This window comes from Engystomops pustulosus, chromosome 1 (assembly GCF_040894005.1).
Source record: "Engystomops pustulosus chromosome 1, aEngPut4.maternal, whole genome shotgun sequence".
NCBI lineage: Eukaryota > Metazoa > Chordata > Amphibia > Anura > Leptodactylidae > Engystomops > Engystomops pustulosus.
This window is the reverse complement of record NC_092411.1, coordinates 81,177,187-81,200,946: the sequence shown is the minus strand read 5'-3', so window position 1 is coordinate 81,200,946 and position 23,760 is coordinate 81,177,187. Positions and strand designations below refer to the sequence as shown.

The window sequence follows — 23,760 nt, the reverse complement described above, 5'->3', positions numbered from 1 at the left end:
GTGACATCCCGTGTCCTGCTGGCTTTCCGTGGATGGAGTGGGCCATGCAATCATAACTGTATCCATGCCCTCTTCGGGATATCCACTCCTATATCAGTGGTTCAAGGGGAAAGCAGCAACAGGGACTCTTCAAAAATGTTAGAACTAGATGATTGTATTTGTTCAGATCCTCCTGGATTCACCTCACTGATCAGTACACAAAGGGAGGAACCTGCTCCAACATTTAAAGTAAAGTTATTAAGTAGTTCCCCCTGAGGGAGGAGGAACTAGCACAGGATGAGTAAGCACCTGACTGTTACTGGGAATTTGACTTCAGCAGTTGTTACATTACTGCCAGGCACCAGACAAGGGCAGTAATATGGCTCTGCAAGGTGGTGGCGTCTTCAACTATCATCACATCCCAAGTGTCACCCGAGCTTATACCACAGCCTGCCTTATCACTACTGCTGCCGTGGTAAGTACCTACCTGGCTACCAGGAGCTATCCTGAGCACTACCATTGCTCTACAAAAACATTTGGTGTAATCGAACAGCTGTAGTCCACATGAGTCATCTTTACATGGTCCAGTATCTGTCTAAAGGCCTTGTACCTTCTCCTCTGCAGCAGATGGAGCTCATCAGCCCTTTCCAGATTTATTTCAACCCGGATCTGATCTTCAAAAGGCTGCAGGTGAGTTTCTATGAAACAGCTGGAAGTTCACCTTGTGTTACTGGTCCCAGTAACCATTCAGTATTACTATTTATAGGGCTAGTGCAGTATATTTCACCATTCCTTTGATAATGTATCATTGCAGTATGATCATAGGGCATGTATATAACTTGATGTATTCTAGAAAGAACCTCTGCTGATGGCATCAATTTCTAAAGTTGCAAATGTAGGTGATATAAATGCCTACAATCCATATAACACCAGGCAAGGCAAGCCTTAGGCCGACAGCACACGTGGCGTTTTTGGGCCGTTTTTAAGTAGTCCGTTAAAAAATGCATGCGTTTTTTGAAAATGCATCAGTTTTTGACCCATTTTTATTAAGATAATTGGTAAAACTGGATGCGTTTTCAAAAAACGCATGCAGTTTTTAATGGACTGCTTAAAAATGGCCCAGGGGTGCACAGGACCCTGCACATATGAGGCCATCTGGTAAACCTTCCTATTTAGTTGTTCCTGGACAGCAGACTGGTGTACTATCCCTTTTTCCCTGCTCTTAACAGGAGTTAAAGGGGTTTTCCCACAAACTAAAGTTAGGCCCTAACTTGCTGATCAGTGATGGTCTCAGTGCCGAGGCCCCCACAGATCGCGATAATGAGGGGTCTCTGTCTGCTCCATTAGGTCGGCGGCACACGTGGCGTTTTGAACCCGTTTTTGACCAGTTTTAATTAAGATAAATTGGTAAAACCTGTCAAAAAGGGATGCATTTTCAATAAACGCATGCGTTTTTTAACGGACTGCTTAAAAATGGGTTCAAAACGCCACGTGTGCCGCCGGCCTTAGGGTGATGTCACACATGGCGTTTTTAGGCCATTTTTGGGCTGTTTTTAGTTTCAGATTGTAAAAAATATGCATGCGTTTTTTTAAAATGTATGCGTTTTTGTCCCTTTTTAATTGCGCAAATTTGGAAACCCAGACAAAAACAGATGCGTCTTCAAAAAAACGTAAGTGTTTAAAAAAAAGGATGCGTTTTTTACGATCTGAAAATGCATCTGAAAAACCCATGGACAGGGCCTTACTTTAGTTTGTGGTAAAATCCCTTTAAGGCAGAAAATTACTTTCTGCCCCTTTTACAAGATGAATAAGGAATCTCCACTACAGCCAATTTTTCATGGCCTTATGTGAAATCAGTCATGAAGAATATGGGTCTATAAGTTTGTCCATGTGGTGTATGGTTATATTTGTACATGCTTCTGCATATGTGTACATTTGTGTGTGCCTGTTTGAATACATTTCTGTGTGAACACTAGATAGCCACTTTATTTGAGACCCATCAAATTTCACATTGGAATAACTCTGGCCTTAAGGACTGTGGTAATTCATAAGGGCATTCACAGACAACATAGATAACCAAAAAAATATAACACAGAACCAATACAGCAGGTTTCCCAGTCTAAAATTCAAGTGTCTTGCACCAAATCCTGACTACTCGATTCAATTTTCGATAACATTTTGCTACATTACTGGTCTCTCTATAATGATCACGAATGGTATCCAGAAGGACAGCATCAAATAACTGGCTGGAAAGCCTTTAGGCACGTGAAATTATTATTATTTTTTTAAATCTTTTTATGTCCGCCTGGGTGTTACAACCCTAGAAGTTTTGTATTGTATATTGTTGGTATACAGCAGGGTGTAATGGGGACTGTTGAATTATAGGCCAGCGCTACACACTATGATAATAGCTGATACAAAACACAAATTCCAAGAGCAATTGCAATATGGAGACACAATGAACTTGGGTTGGGTTCCACTATTTGTGCTCCTATTGACTGTTGTGCTGATCGGGTTGTGAAGGCTCCTGTAGTGAACAAGAAAACTCTAATGCGCATTGCCGCATCTCAAACCATAGGATGCTGAGGCGGCGTGACACTAGGAGCTACTACTGAGCGCTTTAGTGAGTAAATGTTATATCCAAGTGCATCTTCAACCTTTTTCATATATAATCACTAGTGTGGACTTAACGAGAACTATTTCTTTGGTGTAAAAACTAGCTAGCCCTATTTGTACATTTACCCTGTTTCCCCAAAAATAAGACAGTGTCTTATATTAATTTTTGCTCCTAAAGAGGCGCTAGGTCTTATTTTCAGGGGAGGGTCTTATTTTGCCATGAACAAAAATTTACATTTATCGTTGAACAAAAAATCTACTTCTCTAACCTCCTCATGACTCTCCAAACTCTGAGTTTCCTGCTGTATTTCTTGTACTCCATTTCTATTAGAATCATTGGCCCCAATCTCTCATGTTTAGTAAAAGCTCTTTCCATAAATGACCCTTCTTATCCTGGTAGCTGCTGGTATCACATTTGCAGCACAACAGTCAGTGATTTATCCCATGAATTCTTCCCCATGTCACAACCTTCTGCAGCATCTAAAATATTTCCTAATACTAATGTATGGCATGGGGGGAGCAGCGGCAATGGCGGCCGCTAGGTCTTATTTTCAGGGGAAAGCCTTATATTTCTAAACCTGAACAAAATTGTACTAGGTCTTACTTTCGGGGGGATGTCTTATTTTAGGGAAAACAGGGTATAAATTCTTATTTTTTATTTATTGATTTGGTCTTGTATTAGGAGCTCAATATATCCTACTATATAAGGAACTAGCTGTAGCTCCCGGCATTGCCCGGGATAATAAATAACTGCTCTTAGCTACAACAAAATAGAGTAGGTAAAAGAAAATATATATACTGAAAATGTATATATACTGTGTCACACGGTCACTGACCATCCACTTTTTTATAAACTTTTTTTGACAGTCATTCCAGCGACTTTCCCTCTCTGACACTCTTATTCCAGCGACTGTCACTCTCATTCCAGTGACTGTCTGTCTCTGACTGTAACTTTGTCTATGGGGAGATTGCCCATGGCAAACAATCAGAGCTCAAGTTTCCTTTTTTTGCACAGCTGTTTATAAAATTACAGCTGATCTCCCCATGGGCAACTGGAACAGTTTTACCTCTGACATTCTCCCCCTATCTCTGTATCCCTATCCATCTTACCTCACAGATAAGTTGTCTTCTACTCATTGCCTATAGCAGTGGTGGTGAACCTATGACACGGGTGCCAGAGGTGGCACTCAGAGCTCTTTCTGTGGGCACCCAGGCCTTCACCCCAGGACAGAATTTGCTAGGTGTGACCAGGCTTCCTCCTGCAGTCCAAGACAGCCATGGACATGCTATGCTCAGTGCTATTTTAAAGCGACACCTAAGTGGCTGCCAGGACTACACGAGAAGGTGTGGACAGAGATTAATTATTGTTGGAGCTCCTGCTCTGGGTCCCCTGATTCTTCCTCTTCAGGGGACCCTGGAAGGAAGCTATAATTCAAATTTCTCCATCATATTTGTGATACAGCTGGGATCCATAGGTTACTGCCGAAATTGTCATGTTGGCACTTTGCGATATAAAAGTAGGTTTCGTTTGTAGGTTGGGCACTCTGTCTGTAAAAGGTTCGCCATCACTGGCCTATAGTAACCAATCACAGCTTAGAGCTCATATTAATGACCTGCGGGAGAACAGCAACCAATCACAGCCCAGCTTCCAACTGCCGCAGCAGCAGTAGACAATTGCTCCTGTATATGGCGAGTAATAAGTGGATTTTAGAAAGCGCCAAGAGAAAATTTTGGCTCAAAGCATGGTCTACGACGTTCCCCGAGTCACAGGCAACAACTGTGCAAAATTTGGTAAATGTAAATGCAGATTCCTTTAGCGGACATACATACACACACATTCAGCTTTATATATTAGAAGATTTATTAATTTGTAGACAATAAAAAAGGGTTTTATTCAAAAAGGTTATGGATAAGTCCATTTGTAGCGCTGGATATTTATATTTACATATTTCAGTAATATATACCAATGATACCCTGGTAATTTAACGTGTACTTATTATGAATGTACCCTTTTGGACTACAGGAACAATTTGTGTGTGTACAGAGGACACCTCCAATCCACCTCTATTCACCGTCTCATATCATTTAAACACACCATTTGTTTTAGAAATTCTTAAATCTTTATATATCATCTGTGAAACATCAACATTGACCTGCACATACATATATATATTTCATCTGAGGTTGAGCCTTCCTTTCATATTTTTGTTTCTATGGAAATAATGCAAGACGCCAGTTTCTGGTTACCGATCGCTAGTGCTTACATAGAAATGCAAACTCCAATGGACCGAGGCCCGCCCCTACCCTAGTAGGGGTACGTACATATGACCTTACCCTTTTAATCAGATTTACTACAGTTTTTTTCTCTTTACAGATTTGGAGACTAGTAACCAATTTTCTGTACTTTGGACAACTGGGATTTGGTTTTCTTTACAATATGATTTTTACGTATCCTTATGCAATTGTATGGACCAATCTTATAAATAATGGCATGTAGCCGCTTTCTTGTATGTGATAATATGACCTACATGTGTAAGGTTCCGGTGGACAGGTCGGCACAAATTTAGCTCCAGTTTGTCTCCTTGTCGGCTGGAGACTGTGTGGGCAGCTCTTCCATGTCACCTTTAAACATCTATTACTTGCTCTATAAGCTAGAGCTTGTTATCTTGGCTATCACTATCTTTTGCTGCTGACTGCCCAAAAGTAGTGTTAACACCTGCAATATATCATGCTTGCCACTGAAGGGTTAAAATGCGATATTTATGTTATGTTGAAACATTTGTTATCATTCCTGCAGAATCCCCAGCTACGATTGGTTGCCAGCTCAGCATGCTTTGGAATGAGCTCTGCTGCAATCTATAAATAAGGGCTCATTTCAGCATGCTGGGGTCTTCTATCCAAGAGATACATGTTTGCATCAAGATTGGCTCTGCTGCATTCAGTGTACAACAATCAGACTCCTACTGCCAGCCTTTGTACCACTGAATTTAGGCTAAAGTAAGCTAAAGTACTTGCTCCACAATGGAATCATCGCTACGTTCTACTGCTCTATACACCAGCAGAAAGGACAGTCATTAGACTGTTACCTGCTGCTGTGTGAGCTGTGTCTGCCATTAAAAAAAACAGTTCTGCAATGAATCTAGCTGTCCAGTAAGAACCCTGGCCTACCACTAAAACCACTGCGCCCCCCCCCCCCCCCCTTCAGCAAGTGTTACCACACACACCGGCAGTGTGCGGACACCTTCTTTACATTGTGGCCTCCCTCTCCTTGCCTCGTCCTGACGGATGTGGACCGAGTCACTGTAACACTTTGTAGCACCAGGTCACAACTACAGCCATCCGCAACGGTCTCTGAGAATTCAGCTTTCACTAACCTGTAGTCAGGTCCCAGTGGTTTAATGTTATACATGGAATATGTTATTTTATATTGGTTCATATCTAGTTAGATTCCTTTACAGATATTTGTTTTATACAGGTACAGATATTGCAGAATGTTAGAAGAAACCTCCTTTAGGGGACGCACAGCAGATTTTGTATTCATGTTTCTCTTTGGAGGACTCGTCATCACAGTATCCTTTTATTCTAATTATATTGAGTTGTGGATACTAGGTAGACAATTTCTACTCAACCTCTGGAAACTTAAGAATGACAGCACTCTTTGTTTGGATTAATAGAAATTCAAGGGTTTGGATTTGCACCTGTAATATGGCATAAGTCAATGGTTTCCAGTGCCTGGCACTAAAGCTGTATGATACCACAGTCATGTACTAAATACTATTGCATCCAGGGGTGTCTTCCACATTACATTTCTTCCAGAATTAGATGAACTCTCATCTGTACCAATGTCGTATTAGCAATTTCTCAAAAAAAAAAAAAAAAAAAGGCCATACAAAACAGATCTTTGTCACCTTTAAATTGACTGCCACCTAATCAGTTACTGATTACTTCTGCTTTGCATGGCAGAGTATTTAGGGTGTATGCAGGGGTTCCCTTTATATACGCGACTGTCCCATCTACCTGCATTGAACTTGAATACGTCCATGTATTTGCCCTAAAGCTACTACAGTTTTGTATAGTCAAAGCTAAAATCCACCAAAAGGGGATAATTACACTTCGTAGTCATTTTAATTCTTTGAGCTGTTAGAGCAGCATCATGGAAATGGGAAATAAGAAGAAACCCCTCCTCTCCTTCCAAAGTGGATTACAGTCTTCTTCCTTAGGCTACATGCACAAGAATATAGTTTTCACCAGGGTTTGCGATGGAGCCATACACGACTATATTTGTAACTGATCAGTGCTGTAGAAAACTTGGAGCAGGTCTGTGTTTGCGCCCCATAACTTTCAATAGATGCCTATGGGAAGGCAGGCATAGAGCTGAGAAACGGATTACACTCCGCAAAAACTAGTTCTACTTCAGGTTCCACAAAACAACACTAAACCTTTTGTGGCAAGTTTATTAATATTGAGGCAAACTACACGTAGCAGTCTTTAATAATCTGGCGCATCCTGCACATGCCAATCGCAGTCTTTCCACATAAACGTGGCACAAACACTATGTGCTTACTATGCCTAAAAACTGGCACAGCCAGCTTAATAAATCTGGGCCTTTGTCTCCAGAATTCTTGTTCTTGGATCAGAGCAATTGACTGGAAGTGCCTCATAGTAAGGGGGGGAAAAAAAATGATGGTTACACACATCTATATAGTCACTGAAGTTGTGAGGACATTCAAAACTTAACATTAAAGGAAATATTCTACTTGCTTTTATGTATTTTAAAACAAACATACCTTGAATATGCTGTAGCTACACTGATGCAGAAACAGATCTTGCTTAATACCTGAACAGAGTGGTTCTGCTCAAAAACAATTATAAAATTCAGGAGCTTAGGAAAGCTGGGTGCAGACTGATAAACACATTACATGGAGCTTCCTAAACTGTCCAGACAGGACTAATCAACCTGAGGTAGATGACTCATACACAGCAGCTGGGGGACGGTGCAGCAATTGATTACTTTGGGCCTGTCAGGGACACCACAGTAAATAAAGTGTTCTCTGAAGTAGTGCATACTAAAGGTAAGAGGAGAGCGCCTGTGCAGTCACAGGAGCGCCACATTATCATAATTGTATAATAGTTTTTCAGCAAAACCACTCAGCACAGGAATTAAACAAGGTTTCTGCATCAGTATAGCTATAGCTTTCTCAATGTATGTTTGATTCATAATGCATAAAAGAAAATTGTAGATTTCCTGAAATCTCACATAGTAAGTGTCCCTAGTTTATCATACTTGATTTTTAAGATTGTTCTATTATCAAAGGAAACCTATGTGTGCAATTCTCACAATAGACCCTCCCTCCGCTCCTAAACATGAGGCAGGTATTTGGTCTTTTTGTCAATCTCTCATTCCTGGGTCAAGCTTTCACTCTGATGTTGGTTTATGTATGGAGTCGCAGAAATCCTCAAATTCACATCAATATTTTTGGAATAATGACATTTCAAGCTCCTTACCTGCCCTGGGTGATTTTGTCTCTTTCCCTTCTATTGGGAGATTCCATTCTTCTGGATTCTCTAGGTGAGATTTTTTTCTTGCTTCAAGCATCAATGTAAAATCATTTTACACACATGAAAGTAAGTAAACTGTCAATTTTTGTACCACCATTTGTTTCAGAAGGAAAATAAAAAAATGTCAGTCTGCAGCAAGGGTCTTGTAAAGGTCCAGCAGAAAACAAAGTGAACCTGTCACCAGGAATGTAATTTTTAGCTCGTGACAGGTTCCAATAACTTATGCAATGCTGAATTGTTTCACTACTTTATAAAACCTCATTACACATTACCTGGTTCCCTGCCAGCAGCACCGGACGAGTCCTTGGAGGAGAGGGGCATCTGCAGCAGCCTGTGTCTCCTCATGCATTCCCTCCTACTTATCATCCCGCTCCCTCCCCTGCCTGCTCAATGCAGATGACAGAAAGAGGGGATGGAGCTGTGGAGGAGAGGAAGAAAGTACGAGGAGACAGACACCGGTAGCTGCAGCTCCCCTACAGGGACTTACCGACGGCAGGGCACCATGATTAGAGGGGTTGTACCAACTTTAATAATTGTCTCCTATCCTGGTTGCATTCCCTCCTCCTTATCATCCCGCTCCCTCCCCTGCCTGCTCAATGCAGATGACAGGAAGAGGGAAAGGAGCTGTGAAGGAGAGGAAGAATGTACAAGGAGACAAACAGGTAACTGCAGCTCCCCTCCAGGGACTTAGCGACGGCAGGGCACCATGATTAAAGGGGTTGTACCAACTTTAATAATTGTCTCCTATCCTGGTTGTGTCCTAGCACTCTTTAATATTAGGAGAGCACCAGACATTGCCAAGCATAATGCTCCACCGTGCTCATTGACAGAGAATATCTGTGTTTAGCAATTTCTGGCACACTTGTAGTATTGAATGGAGCAGCAGGATGCATGCTTGACCTTCCCGTGTCATTTAATTTGCAAGAATATGACTCCAGTATTTCTACAACTCCTTCCATTTTTGGCAGACTTGGGACAGGGCACAGTGGCTCATGCTACACGATAATGTCTTGCGGTCAGACATGGGACAGAGTCAGGGGCATGAAGAGTTTCAGGGTTAAACATGGAAGATTTTTTTCAAGCAGTATTTAGTTAAAACTATAACTATACTAGGATCAGAGGAAGGGACAAATTGAGGCATAGTTGGAACATTAAATTTTTACACTTGTTATCTTTTAACCTCATTCTTGTTTCAGGCATTGCAGCTGGGCACATTTACTTCTTTCTTGAAGATGTTTTCCCAAACCAACCAGGGGGAAAGAAGCTCTTAGTTACTCCAGCAATTCTGTGAGTATGAGGAGAACCTGTTCTCACTCCAGCCATTTGTTGATCTATTACGCTGGAAGGAGATTAGTTAATAGGCAGTTGTTGGCATTCAAGACATTATTTGCAGAGGCTTTAAATGAGAACATCTTGTGCTAGATAATTCACAGCATTAAAAGAAAGTATGGCAGAGGAACATGGATGTGTTCAACAAGTACAATACCAGAATCAATGTAACAAATTTCTTCAAGCATGAAAGCCTCTAACCAGCGATGTAATATGACAAACACCCTTGTCTTTATGTCTTCTGCAGGAAACAGATATTTGATGATCCCGAGTCAGACCCCAACTACAACCCTTTACCAGAAGATATAGTAAACCAATGGGACAATGACCCTCTACTTCAAAATGACTAAAGCAATAAACTTAAGTGTTTGGGATATCTATTTATTTCTCTAAGCAAAGAACTGGTTTAAAAGGAAATCTACCATTTGATTTTATGCATTATGAACCAAAAATACCTTGACAATGCTGTAGCTCCTGTAGTTGAGTGGTTTTGCTGAAAAAAACAATAACATTCAGGTTCTTGGGAAAGCTGAAGTACCTTCAGCCTACATGTTACACAGAGCTGTCTGCACTGTCTAGACAGGACTAATCCACCTAAGCTGGATTATGCATACATAGCAGCTGGGGGATGGTACAGCAATTGATTACTTGTGCCTGACAGGCACAACATATACTAATTACATCATTCTCTGGTGCAGTGCATAACTAATGTAAGAGGAGAAACACTGAGCCAGGCACAGAAGTGACAGAGCTTCATTATCATAATTTTAGAATAGTTTTTCAGCAAAACCACTCAGCAAAGGGATTAAACAAGATATGTTCCTGCATCAGTGTAGCTACAGCATTCTCAAGGCAAGTTTGGTTCACAATGCATAAAATCAAAAATGGTAGATTTTCTTTAATCAATTTTATCCATACAATGTCGAAATGAATTATGTGAGACAAAGATGGTTGACAGTTGCCTCTTTGCAAATTCTATTTTTACAATACTAGATAAAATTCACTATATTCTTACTGCATGGTGACCCTATGAAGAACAAGTAATAATTGGTTGAGGCAGATTTAATCCACAATATAAGACTTTAAAAATGACAGACTAAAAAAAAAAAAAAAAAAAAGTAAGAGGTAAGACCCCCCCCCACACATGAAATAAATGCAAAACTTTCGATACAAAATACTGAGCATTATGTTTATTTAAAAAGTTCTCTACAAGTGCATGATGCACCTATACAAATTAAAAATAGAACACAAAAAAGCTTTACATATCACGTACACAGGTATAAAGGAGGGCTTGGGACATCTGTCTCAGGTCTTCCGGTAGTCAGGTAGCACTAAAGCTTCACACTCTGTACATGGAAGGAAAGGATGAGGGAGTCAAACTAGGCAGCACCCAGCTGCTTTGAAAGTGGAATGTGTGGGTCCCCTGCACCTTCTGATTTGGGCTCAAGAGGTGCTATGGTAACCCTCCTCTCCTCCACAACTCTTTAGTCTTAGATTTTTTTTTTTTTTAACAATTTTCTGTCTCTTTTTTTTTTTTTTTAATGGTTACTTTTTTGCTTATTTATGGGACGAGGTTCCATCTCCAGGATGTGAACCGCGAGTTTCGTCGGGAGGGGACTGTTTACCAGGCCGGTGCAGTGTTGGCAAGACGTCTCATACGCCTATAGGGAGGAAAAGAGAAGAGGGGCAAGGTAAATGATAAGGAGGTTGTAGGTGTATTCTTAACACTAAGGCAGAGGATCATGTCATGTTCATGGGGGATTTTAGTTCACACTGGTCACTGGACTAAACATTACCTCCTCTAATACTGTTCCAGGCCCTCTCTAATAAACAGACTTAAAACAAAATCCTGCCGCCCAAAATTATCAACTTCTAAAGAGCCGTCTTGCTACGAGTTATGCTATACAAAATTCAACTACTCAGCAAATGTAACACAATGGCACCACTTCAAATCTGGAAAAGCGAACCTCAAAAGTCCAATGTATACACATCTACATGCCTGTGGCCAAACTTGTAAAACAATTCCGCTATGGATCAAGTTGATGGGGAATCATATGTCTAATCTCAGTCTATTGCTGGAGAAACTCAGCGAAAACTGATACCAGCTGAAGGGATATATGGAGGAAAAACAAGAAGCCTTTTGTTAGAAGTAACTGTGATTTCATATTCATAAGAATTTTATGTAGTGCAAACATACAGCACTGCTTTATTCAATTTGTCAGACTTGTTGATTCTGATATAGAAGTTTTATCGCCACAATATGCAAAAGTGCTGTGTTCAAATAAAATAACCCAGTTTTGTTAATTTAATCTCTCTCATATATATATATAACATGAGGGCAGTCCACAATCCAGATGTACAAATGCCTCAAAAATTCAATTTTCATGTGACTGGTAAAGTGCCAAATAAGAGCTCCTTGCCTGGGGCAGGTAAGGCATTTATGTTAAAAAAATAAAAAAAATTGATTACATTCACAGCCTTATCTGTGATATTTCAATAAAGCTACTAGGAAGCTTGTCCTATAAATCTTGTGCTCTTACTACCACCACTATTGTGGCAATCATTAACCATAAGCACATACACTCTACAAAGGCACATGCTACGGTATATAGAAGATATTGCACCAAAACAATTACACAACGAACCTAAAAGCACAAGAACGGATAATAAAAAAATATGGATCCAAATGTCCTCAGTTGCTAACAGACCCAAGACCTTAGGTTTGCACAACAAGTTGTGATTCCAGCTTGTATCAAATGGAACACCACAGCCAAGTGTCCATAAGCCCCTTCAGCTACAATTCTACTGTATAATGCTACTGTTCCATTTTAGAACCCGATCAGAGTTCTCCTCATGATCTACTTTACAATATGTAACACAAGCAAATCAAGAGACTCTAAACCTCATATAACAAACTCCATCCAGGTGTACTGCTTAAATTGTGACCTATGCCCAAAAAGGCTCTCCAACCAGCGTGAGCCCACCTTTCTAACCATCAAAGAAAACATTAATACTGTCACTACACATAAAAATACAAGTCTTAATACTGCACATAAGTACTTCATAAATCCACCACCTGTAATATAACCAGGCGCGAGACATGTTCCCTTAACCCAGCACATGCACCGGTAGCCTTATACTCTACAGGAACCAGCAGCGGTTAAAGGATTATGGTTAGCATTTGAAGCAGCAAAGCTATATCTAGAACGACATTTCACAAGCAGATTTTTGGCACCAGTTTTTAAGTATTATCTATCGATATACAGAATACTAAAGCCTGATCAACAGAAATGAGAGATACTAAAGAACATTAAAGATTCTGTTGTGGGCGATATTTAGTTACACAAATGGACTCAAGCTAGAGAAACCTGCAATACATCATATATTGTAGGTCCTGCTAAGGGGCAGGGTTATGAGGCAAGAGGATGATTGACTATCTCAATGTGAGACAAAGATGCTAGAAGTTGGAAATCAATTCTAAGTGCATTAAGCCTCGGGGCCAAGTACCGGGATTAGCATTAATACTTTTCTAATAAGGGAAGTTGGCACAGATGGTGCTACTAAGCTAATGGCGAGCACTGGGAGAAATGTCCAATCCCACCAGCTAAAGTCAAATGAAATACCAACACAACACTTGCAAAGTGCGATAATGATTAAAAGAGTAGCTCCACTGGCTGAAGCACGACAGCACAGACACGGATAGACACACATCACTTCATAGGCTGGTGCGCAAAAGCTGAAAAGTCTTCCCCGCGGACGCTCCGAGGAAGTGCCACATTGTTGTCTATATTCTACCCCGGCGAGAAGCCCGGAAGGAAAAGCGTATGAAACGACGGTGGCACCTGGTGTTCCTGTCCTGGTCACGGATCTTCTTTTCCATTTCTGCATCTGTGAGGGTCTCTAGAAGAGGACACCATTGGTCTGCATCGCCTGTATTTCGGATGGCGATCTCCACTGTTGGCAGGGGGTTTTCACTGAAACAAGGAAGTAAAAAGATACAAATATTGAAATGGAGCTCCAGAACATCAGGGAATCAACGGATACAGACAGGGCTAAAACAGGCAAATCCTTCTTACATACAATAGATAACAAAATACTATAATAAAAACAACTTTAATATGCAAAACCAGTGTATTTTAGTTGATTTGCAATATCTTATCACAGCAAGGTGCTTCATACTCCACTTATTTAAAAAGAGTAACTGTAAAGTTATAACGATTTTACCAAATTATTATATGCGATTCCCCCTTTGAAAACGCACAGAACGTTGCCCATATTGTCCTGCTCGTCCTTTTCTTTCCAAAGTTATGACATTCTCTGTTCTGAAAGTGTTTGACAAATCTCTCTCACCAGAGGTGAAGTGGGCAGTGACTAATGTCTGTCAGTCTTTGCCCTCAGGCTGAGGCCAGTTAGCTTGCCCACAGATCCCATGATGCCTTGTGTTCTCTCTCAAAGTAATTTAGCTTTAAATCCATGTAGTTTTCCAAAAGTAAATTCAGTGCACATAGAGGATGTATATGGTGACCGCTTGGCAGCTTCCATCACATGAAGGAGCAGGGAACATGTAATAAGTGGAATTAATCATAAGTAAACCAGTTTCATGCAGTCTATAGCCTGTGCTGTGTGACCACTAAGGGTTAATAGCTTATCCGCACAGAGCGGATACTTACAAGGTGGGGGAAGGGAGCAGCATGAAATGCAGAGACAGAAAGTTCTCTAGAACCAGACTGGGACTGAAAGACTGATAGGGAACAGGGAGATCTTGCACCTCACTATTCTGTGTATGAGACATCTGCATTCACACACCCAGCTCTGCTTCATACACTTACATGACCTTCTCCTCAGTGAGCAGGGAGCAGCAGCTCCTCCTCTCCCGTGATACCGACTCAAAAACAAAGTGCAAAAAAAGTACAGACTCCAGGGCTTATCAGCACATTGAGAGGAAGCAGCCATTGCAGCACTGAGGGAATCTGAGGGCTATAGCAAAGAAACTACTTGATATAGTTAAAGATAATAGGCAAAGTTGATTTACATCCAATATTGATTTGTGGAAAAAAAAACCTTTACAGTTACTTTTTAACTCCCATTATCCTATTCCCTCCCCTACTTTTCACTCTTAAATGTCTGCATTCCAACTTGCAAGCATCATTGCCAAGTTCATGAGGCATCAGATTACATAAAAGCTCTATGGATTGGGAGCAGCAAGTCGTAGGAGAAAGGTCTCATCTGAGCAGTTGAACAACGCTTCCCGCACCAAGAACGGTACCACCCATACACAGTCTGATACTATCCAATCAACGCTTAAATTGCTCAGTAAAAACACACCAGTGTGACCAGGGGATCTGGAACACCCAATTGTCAATTTGTACATTTCGAAGAGACATAATGTAATAATTGGTTGCAAATAGATTGAGAGAGTGATGTTCCAGATCTGTCTAAACTTACTAATACACATTTGTTAAGATAGGACAGCTGCTCCATAAAGATAATGAAAAGATGGAATTTATAAGCGGTTACTCTTAAAGGTTATAGTATACCCCCCACTTATATATTTTTTTTTTTGGCAATGATAAGAGTCATACATTTTCTCCCATTTTCATTTGTATGTGGAATCCAGCATCGTGCAATAGGTCTTCCATACACCGTAAATAGAGTAAGCTATAGTGTCGGGTGATGCTTGTAGAAAAGCAAGCAAGCATTAAAAATGTGGGTCACCTAGTGTTTTGCGTGGACCTCTTGTTTTTGCCCCAGTCAGGTTAGTAGTTCTTTTATCCCTAAAGTGTTTTTTTTTTTTTTTTTTTATAAAAAAGCCACCTCAAACCCTTTCTCTTTTTTCTTTTTAGCAACGCATGACTCGAGCAGCTCTCAAGATAAAAATTTAAGCTGGCCGAGCATAAATCTCATAATTTCTTCTGGAAAAGATCCATGGGAGAACTATTTGAGTTGAGTTTACATTCCAACTCGACAGTGACACAAAAAACATTGTTTCACAATTCCAGAATATGCAAACAGTAACTCAAAAGTAAAAACAACAAAAGCCAAGCAAATACTGCATTATCTGAGAACATACTGCATGTACTGAGAAAACAAAAACATAAATGAAAAATATCAATTTCAGCATGTAGAATATTTTTATAAAATTTGGTTATTCTGAAGTTAAAATTAGGCCCAGTTCACACCCTTGTTCACCATTAACTTCCGTCGCTAATACCATAATAAGAGTAGTCTAAAAGATCAGTTCAAATGTGCATTGATTTCAATGTCTGCGCCACTTCCATTAGGCTTCCGTTATTTCAAAAGATTGAAAAATTGGATAGAGACTGCAGCGCAATTTCTATTTAACGGAAGCACTGACTAAATTGGTGCAACTGGACACTGAAATCATTGGACATTTTAATTGAGCTGCTAGATTTCAGTTTTTATCGTTTTAGTGTCAAAGTTAATATTTGGAGGTGTAAAGTATATGTAACTAAAATTATTGGCAGATTTGAAGGCAATCTACTATCAAAATCAAGAATGATGAACTAGGGGCACTTACTCATAGACCAAGACTGTGGCGATCTTATATTATTCATGCCCTCTATCCTTCTAAAGTCATTTTTGTTAATTATGCTAATGAGGCAGAAGGGCTGTAGCTTCACAGGGGAGCAGAGAGCTGAACAAGTAAGGGTCATTAGCATAATTAATTTTAGCAGGAAGGTTCATTGCTTATCTTGGGAAAAATAAACAGCAGCATTTTAGCCACATTTGCATTTATTGGAATGCTTTTTGATTCTAAAATGTAATAGATTTCAGCCTGGCGCCAGTTGTAGCAAATTTGGCATGTGAATGGGGGAAAAATACCAATTTCCTAGGCTGGAATTTTTTCATACCTAGTACGTGATAAAACTCATGTATAAGGCATGATATATGCCCCCCAAAGTGTCGTCATGAATGTCATAAGTCGTTTTCTCAGACTGGGAAGGGATTAGAAGCCACAATGTTTTACATGGAAATGTGCTAACCACATTTAAAGGACAGATATACTGATGGTAGACTCCTATAATGTACTTACTTATCAATGTCTTCTTGCCTATTCTGTTTTTATGAAAACCTGGAATGGGGCCATTTTTCCAAAAAAAGAGAAAATATGCAAATCAGCCAGAGGCGCTCAGGCTTGCGTCACCTGAGCCCCCTCCTGGCTCCAGGGGCTGATAACAGGCATGAATTAATACAGATGTGTCCCACATTTTGGTCATTCAGACTGTTTGTGACGTCAGCCAGCAGTCTGAAAATATTGCGCATGCACTCTGAGACTTTCCTTAAGCAGCTAAAGCCGGCTGCATGCAAGGAAAGATTTTGAGGCTGCAGTCACCAGCAGTCTAAATGAGTTTATGCATGCCCCATTATAATTAATACAGCCAGGTCCCACCTTGTGGTCATTCAGACTGCCGGTGACGTTAGCTGGCAGTAAGAAATTCTTAGGAGATTTCCTTGCACACAGCCGGCTTTAGCTGTGCGAAGGAATGCCTCAGTGTGGGTGCGCAAGATTTTCAGACTGTTGCCTGACGTCACCAGCAGAGAAGGTGGGACAAGACTATTAACAATAATGTGGAGATGCATAAATTATCAGCCTCCAGCTCATTAGCATATTTAAAAGTCTTTTTGGGAAAATCGCCTTAATAAAAACAGTTTAAGAAAGACGATATCTCGATGAGTAAGTACATTATAGGGGTCTACCAGCAGTATATCTGATGATAGATGTCCTATAATTCATGCAGTGGTTATACATGGGATTAGATGTTTTATATTAAGCAATTCTGATTTAAAACAAGTTGTTACCATTTACATCGATAGAATCTCCTACCTGAAAGCATAAGTCTTCTGATGCCAGCTGAGTTGCCCACGTATGCTGTATGCAATAGTGGTAACAAACTCGCCACCCAAGCCAAGTTCCGAACATAACTTGAGTGCAAACTTCTCTGGAGAGTTCTCTTTTTCTGACATATCCCATTCAAACTGGTCAACCAAGGAAATGTTCCCAACGTGGATATTTAGCTGAGAAAGAAAACAAGGAGAAAAACCGCAAACCACAAAGTGAGGCCGCTATCTTTCATCTTTCAATAGTCTCGACGCAGAGACATTATGCAGACTCAGAACACACGGCCAGCGTTTTTTGATGTTAGGAATACATTCATATTCCAAAAGTACCATGCAAAAAACATCATCCAAGTATGAAGTCAGCTGTGAAAATGTCCAAAGATTATCAAACTGTTTTATAAAATAAAAGGCAAAAACACAATGCACAGTTTTATAACTACACTAGAAGAGATCCATGCAAAGCATTGCAACAACATGCAATGGAGTCAGCTGAAAATGCATATAAGCCATTAGATGTTATGGTACAGTGAGTAAACATTACTTTTCAGATGTACCTTGATAATGACTCTCTGGTCAGACTGATCTTCTAAAATGCTGTCAGTAGGATAAGACTCTATCTGCTGTCGGATAGCTGAAGCAATAGCAGGGACAAAGGCAAGAGGGTTGAGGTCTAGATCGTCACAGAGAATCTCCGCAAACATTTCTGGGGTCATTAACTTTTCTGTAGAAAGAAGAAAAAAAAAAGTTTTAACCCCTATAACCCAGAACACAATATGATATTATAGCTTAACATCTTATTGCTTAAAATGTACACACAATCTTCACTGTGCTCACTCCATCTCCAGTGCCCAGAAATTTGAAGTGCATTTAAAGGAAATCTTCCACTCCATAAAAAAACAAAACAAAAAAAACAAAAACAATCACCTGTCCTACTCTTCATCTTGATCACGGCTTTTGTCTTCTTCAATCTTGACAAGGGATCACCTGATAAATGACTTATAAAAAGCAGACAAAACTGCCGCTCTGGGCTGCCTGCTTGACGTCACCTCTCTTTCCAACATGAGAGAGGGAGGTGGGGAGGGTGTGATTAATTAGCAGCCTGGAGCTGCGGAGATCACATCCCCATGCTCCTTTCTATAAATTTTTTTTTTTTTTACGTGATCATGGCATGTCAAGATTAAAGTAGACCAGTGGCAGGATCAAGATGAGGAGAAGGACAGTGCAGAAGTGAATAGTGCAGATGACAATGGTAAACTTTCCATATACTCAAATAAAAAGGAAAAATAAAGCTGTTCAATGTTGTCAATGAAAGCCTTACGAAGTTCATACACAGCAGATAGACACGACTAGGAGGCTAAGGCTCAGCTAGTTATGCAGGTAAAGAACATTAATACCTGCAGGATTGTGCCCACTTCCTTTAAAACATTTTACAGCTTTCAAGCATAATATTTATCCTATACACTGACAAAACCATGTAAAGCCTAAGCTTGCAAGGACCGCCAACACAAGCTACTTGCAGGGACACAACTACTTGTCCTCACAAGGTCTATTTACAAAGTATTAATCAGCTTATATTTGAAGCAGAAAGTACCATTCATGTTCCATGTAAAGGCATCACGTAGCTTCTGCCCATCAATCTCCATGTCCAATCGGATAGGAACTAGCACCTCTTGCTGAGAGGCATTCTCGTGAATCACTGCTGGATCATGATCATCAAAACTATGGATTGAGGAAACAAAAACACATGAAAAAGATATACATTAACAAACACAAAAAAGTTACAAATGGTAAATAGTAATATAGAATGGAAACTCCTGAGGTTTATACACACATCATGGAGATTCTAGGGTCACAAGTTATCCCCCTAATTTTCACTTATGGGTGTGTAGTTTTTCTGTCCCGAGTTAAAATGTGAAGTGTATACCTCTATCTCTTACTCCCATTTCTGACATTGGTAGGCAAGAATAAAAAGAAAAAAAAAAATTGCAGTGCAGAGTATGTGAGAACAATCTAGAGGGTTCCCTGCACATGAATGTAGTTTTTTGTCAACCTGTTGATTCAACGGCTAGCACACAGACAAATTAATTTCTATGGGTTTATACACACACACACAAAACTGTGGTTTCCATGGTCGTGTATGTGAGTTAATTGCTGAAACCGCAAAACTAAGAGCAAGTGCTATTCCTCCCAGTGTTTCTAGTTTGGGCAGTCCTGACTAATATGTCAACTCACATGTCGATGACACGCAGACAATTGTTCTTTTACAGGTAGTCTAGTAGTTTTTCATCCAAATGAAATTGTATGAAAATATTAATATTTTGTATACAGAGCATTTGAGATTCCAGTATAAAATAACTGCAATATCACTAGGAACATTTGTGTATTTATTAAGTCAAAATTAGTGGCCTCACCACAAACTCTTTGCTGGAGAGAGAATTAGATTATGAGGGAGAGGTCTACAGTAAATTGTACATGTATGTTGAAAGGTGGATGTGGGTGGGTCCTGATACTTACACATGGTATATCTAATAGAGGTGCAAAAACAAGCAGGAAAAAAGATGACTAAATTAGGTGCAAATATGATACAACAGAAAGTACTAGGAAATGTTGTGAAATACATTACCTTTTTGTTACACCACAATACATACAAAGAAAAAAACCTTAAACAGCAGGTACACATAAACCAGGAGAAATAAGCACAAACATCTTACCAGAGCGGAAAGGTCCTCTTCTTGTCCCGACCCAAGCGGTTTCTATTTATAGTAGTAGAACAGGGCACAGCATCCAAGTGGTGTGAGCTGTTGGGCAGTGTAGGAACCCACTGGCTGTTTCTTTTTGCTTTTTGTTCCCTGCAAGAAAACATACAGCTTTGAGGAACACCCAGAAGAATACATACAGGCGGTCCCCTTAAGAACACCTGACTTACATACGACCCCTAGTTACAAACGGACCTCTGAATGTTGGCAATTTACTTGTACTTTAGCCCTAGGCTACAATAAACAGCTATACCAGACATCAAAGGTGTCTGTAAATAAGCTTTATTGTTAATCCTGGTTCTAATGACAATCCAACATTTTTAAAATCCAATTGTCAGAGACCAAAAAAAATTTGTCTGGGTGTTACAATGATAAAGTATACAGTTCCGACTTGCATATAAATTCAACTTAAGAACAAACCTACAGACCCTATCTTGTATGTAACCCGGGGGCTGCCTGTATAGTCTTTCTTGTGGTATGACAACAGACTATCCCAATGACATAACATGGAGAAAGTTATCCCCATGGCATCTCACATAAACGCTGCAATTCAAGAATCCCCTACCAACAAATCTGACAAAGTGAGTCAAATGAAAGAGAAACAAAGCCCAGACACAGATGTCTGGGTCTTCCAAATAGTCATGAAAGACTACATCCAGTTATCAGCTCTTAAAAATACTAAAGATGTTCTAACCACCTTAAAAATCAGAATAACAGGTGGTCCCCAAGTTAAAAGAAACCTGACCTACTGAAGACCCCTAGTTACAGATGGACCTTTTTGCCCTCTGATCTCTGGTGAAACTCTCTGGATGTGTTACTTTAGTCCCAAGCTGCAATTATTTGCTAGAAGATCTAGAATTGTGTAACCAAGTTTTATTGATAATTCTTATTCCCATAACAGCAAAAAAGTTTGAAAATCCTATTCTCACTAGGACAAAAACATTTTTTGTGCAGAGCTACAATCATACAACATAACCTAAAGAACCTATTGGGTACGTAACCAGGGAGCTGCCAGTATACCCAAAAAGAACCAACAAGTACCCTTCTCTCTATGCACAGAGAAGAGCAAAGCAAAATAGTAATAACTAACAGTAGTAAATAGACCACTTCCATGACTGTCCAAATGCAAAAGGCTGACAGCATATATATAGTACTTCTAGTCGCTACTGCAACAACACAACTCCCATCTGAAATTTGCCATGCAATAATATCGGATTTATATGGTACTTATACAAAGGAGTATTTCAATCACTGCCTTTCCCACCAGTCACTAAGTAACTAGAAAGGGCCTAGAAGTCAATCTCTATTACCAAACATTAACAAATGGAGTTATAGAGTCAGCTAAATATAGCCTGATCATGTTGTTTCTGTATTCCCAGCTACCTGTGTTGGATGCAAACGTGTATTCTGATCATAGTCTTTAAAGACCATCCCTTTGAAATCTGCAGACTCAGTTTTATCAACCACATTGCTTCTTGGCAAAGATGGCAAGAAGAGCACTTTAGTCAGAATCCTTTTTAGTAATATGAATAGATTCTGTCAAATATCCATATAGTTCAGCTGCAAACAACAGATACCGAACTGAACCTCCCAATTTCAGAGACATTGGCCAACCATGTAAAATGAGCGTATGAGGGAAAAAGAATCAGGGAAGTTGGATCACAATATGCGCCATCTTATTTTTCACATAGAAGTTAAGTCAGCAACTGCTGAAAAGAGCATTTTGCACGCTCCCCATTGACAACCAAGTGCAGGTGTATGGGGACTGTAAAGTTTTATTCTATGCATACGTTCTGCTTACCTGAGGTAAGTTGGAGGTTCTGTGCTGATAGAAACAGCTTTATATTTTTCGTCATTCCCATCAAGAATTTCTTCCACTTCGGAGGCTTTTAATAGGGTGACACTAGTAGCTAATGTTGTATACCCATGATCTGCAGAAAGAAATTAGGAAAGAGCACCTTATAGCAACTGTACCGAATACACAGATAATTCTTAACTATTTTCTATTAGTGCTAGTGTAACCTGGTAACACACCAGCAAGAAGCATGTCTAACAAGAAACTAAATTTAACCTGCAAATGTTACATTGTTGCCCCTTCTGGGATCTGATCAAAACATTTATGTAACTTAGTCTCCAAAGAAATTGGGGGAAGAAAATAAAAATACGGTATATATAAAAATAATAACAATGATACTAATATTTAAATGGAAGATAAACAAATCAGAATTCAACAGAATTCTGGCATATATGCAACAAAAGACCTGTCTAACTATGTTTTTCGCCACATTTTTCACTTGTTCTAGATACTTTAATGCCTGTTTATTGCATTATCAAAGCCGCACAAAATTTTGAGCTCTTGTTATCTCAAAATAAGTGCTATTCCTGCACGTGTTTAGAGCTGAGGCAGTTTATACTAACGCCGTAAGCTCATGAGCAACCCTCACAAGCCTATAACACCATGAAGGCCGCAAAGAACGCACCACGGCTCCTTTGCAGCCTGATAAACAATATATTAGTGTGCAGGTAGGGAAGTAGAGAGCATCCAGTTAGTAGCAGGGCCTTGGATAGGCTTCACAGATACAGGTTTACCCCTGTAAGCACAGCAGCAAAGTAATGAGGTGTATAGGGTGCATGAGCAGATAACCGACATAGACCCAAGAACTAATCTGTTAGAAAGTAACTTTATAGTGGCCACAGAAGAATTAATCTACTTTCTGGCAAAAACAAAACTTTACCACAATTCATTAAATTTAGCATATAACAGGTCTGAGATTTGTTTCCTTGACAAAAGCTCATGCCTCAGATTCCTGCTATGTATAGTGAATGTAGTCTTGCCAAAAGCCAGCAGGAAATCTGCTTTGAAATACAGTAATCTGTTTGTGATTTTCTAGATCTCATATACATGAAACACTGTGGTTATTTCAAGCACAGCAGATATCTATAGAAAGCCAGATTAAAATCTACAAGTATTTCATATTTTTGATGCGTTTTTTTTGAGTCACATTGTGTTCACGTCATATTGGATCCTTAAGAAGCACATTTCCGATGAATAGGTAGCGGGTACTAGCATTACAACCAGTCTCTGCCCGCTGCCAGCAGCAGATTGCTCAGCTTGTAGACTGGCACATACACTGGCAAAACAAAAAATGAAGTAATATGAAAGGCACTTACACTTCTTCCCATGGGACGAGGCTACAATCTTCTTCCTTTCCTCCACAGTGGCCAGGCGTCTCCAGAGGGAGGGGTACCTCTTGTACAGTGACCCCCTGAACATGCGCAGGTAGTTGCCCACCTGGAAACACAAGCACAAGGGTCATTCATGTTACATGCCAGCTACACTCAGCCCTGGTAACCCCATAGCCTCTCCTCATATTATTGTCTACAGCTCCCCACCCCCTCCACAGCCTTTGTCTACAACCCAGCTCCAAACAGCTGCGTGCTGCCGCGTAGTGAGGCTCGGAACCCGAACTTCTAAGGCTCATACCTCGGAGCCGATCATATAGAATTCCCCATCTTCTTCGAGCTGAAATTTCACCGGCTTTTGGCCGAATGTTTTACTCAGCGCCATGATCATTTTGCCGTCTCCAGCGCCTGGCCCGGCTTACCGAGCATGCGCAGTGCGCTATACAATTAATGAGTCTGCGCAAGGGAAGCTGCTATT

General features: G+C 40.1%; 2 protein-coding genes across 3 annotated transcripts; one reads left to right on the top strand and one right to left on the bottom strand.

The window, feature by feature from the left end:
• Positions 1-275: 275 nt before the first annotated feature.
• DERL3 (derlin 3) lies at positions 276-10,986 on the top strand. The gene is made up of 7 exons (XM_072145104.1): positions 276-454; positions 604-669; positions 4,970-5,043; positions 6,071-6,164; positions 7,969-8,164; positions 9,351-9,441; positions 9,731-10,986. Exons 1-7 carry the CDS (start codon positions 359-361, stop codon positions 9,831-9,833), a joined length of 720 nt encoding a protein of 239 aa, XP_072001205.1. The 5' UTR covers positions 276-358; the 3' UTR covers positions 9,834-10,986.
• On the bottom strand, positions 10,659-23,760 carry SMARCB1 (SWI/SNF related BAF chromatin remodeling complex subunit B1). 2 transcript variants are annotated; one of them, XM_072145092.1, is made up of 9 exons: positions 23,584-23,758; positions 23,271-23,391; positions 21,901-22,030; positions 20,055-20,192; positions 18,935-19,062; positions 17,898-18,064; positions 17,330-17,520; positions 13,326-13,457; positions 10,659-11,144 (listed from the first exon to the last, which is right to left on the bottom strand). In XM_072145092.1, the coding sequence occupies exons 1-9, from the start codon at positions 23,671-23,673 to the stop codon at positions 11,105-11,107; spliced, it is 1,137 nt and encodes a 378-aa protein (XP_072001193.1). In that variant the 5' UTR covers positions 23,674-23,758; the 3' UTR covers positions 10,659-11,104. The 2 variants fall into 2 exon arrangements, with proteins under 2 accessions (XP_072001193.1, XP_072001186.1); XM_072145085.1 differs by having other exon boundaries at positions 10,659-13,457; positions 23,584-23,760.

What these genes read in the sequence shown, in the direction of transcription:
- DERL3 (XM_072145104.1), top strand. Translation starts at nt 359, where the DNA reads ATGGCTCTGCAAGGTGGTGGCGTCTTCAACTATCATCACATCCCAAGT. An exon ending in TGATCTTCAAAAGGCTGCAG is followed by an intron (nt 670 to 4,969) that starts GTGAGTTTCTAT and finishes TTCTCTTTACAG; the next exon opens with ATTTGGAGACTAGTAACCAA. An exon ending in CATTCTTCTGGATTCTCTAG is followed by an intron (nt 8,165 to 9,350) that starts GTGAGATTTTTT and finishes TTCTTGTTTCAG; the next exon opens with GCATTGCAGCTGGGCACATT.
- SMARCB1 (XM_072145085.1), bottom strand. Translation starts at nt 23,673, where the DNA reads ATGATCATGGCGCTGAGTAAAACATTCGGCCAAAAGCCGGTGAAATTT. An exon ending in CTCGTCCCATGGGAAGAAGT is followed by an intron (nt 22,031 to 23,270) that starts GTAAGTGCCTTT and finishes TTCTTTCTGCAG; the next exon opens with ATCATGGGTATACAACATTA. An exon ending in CTTTACATGGAACATGAATG is followed by an intron (nt 18,065 to 18,934) that starts GTACTTTCTGCT and finishes TTCTTTCTACAG; the next exon opens with AAAAGTTAATGACCCCAGAA.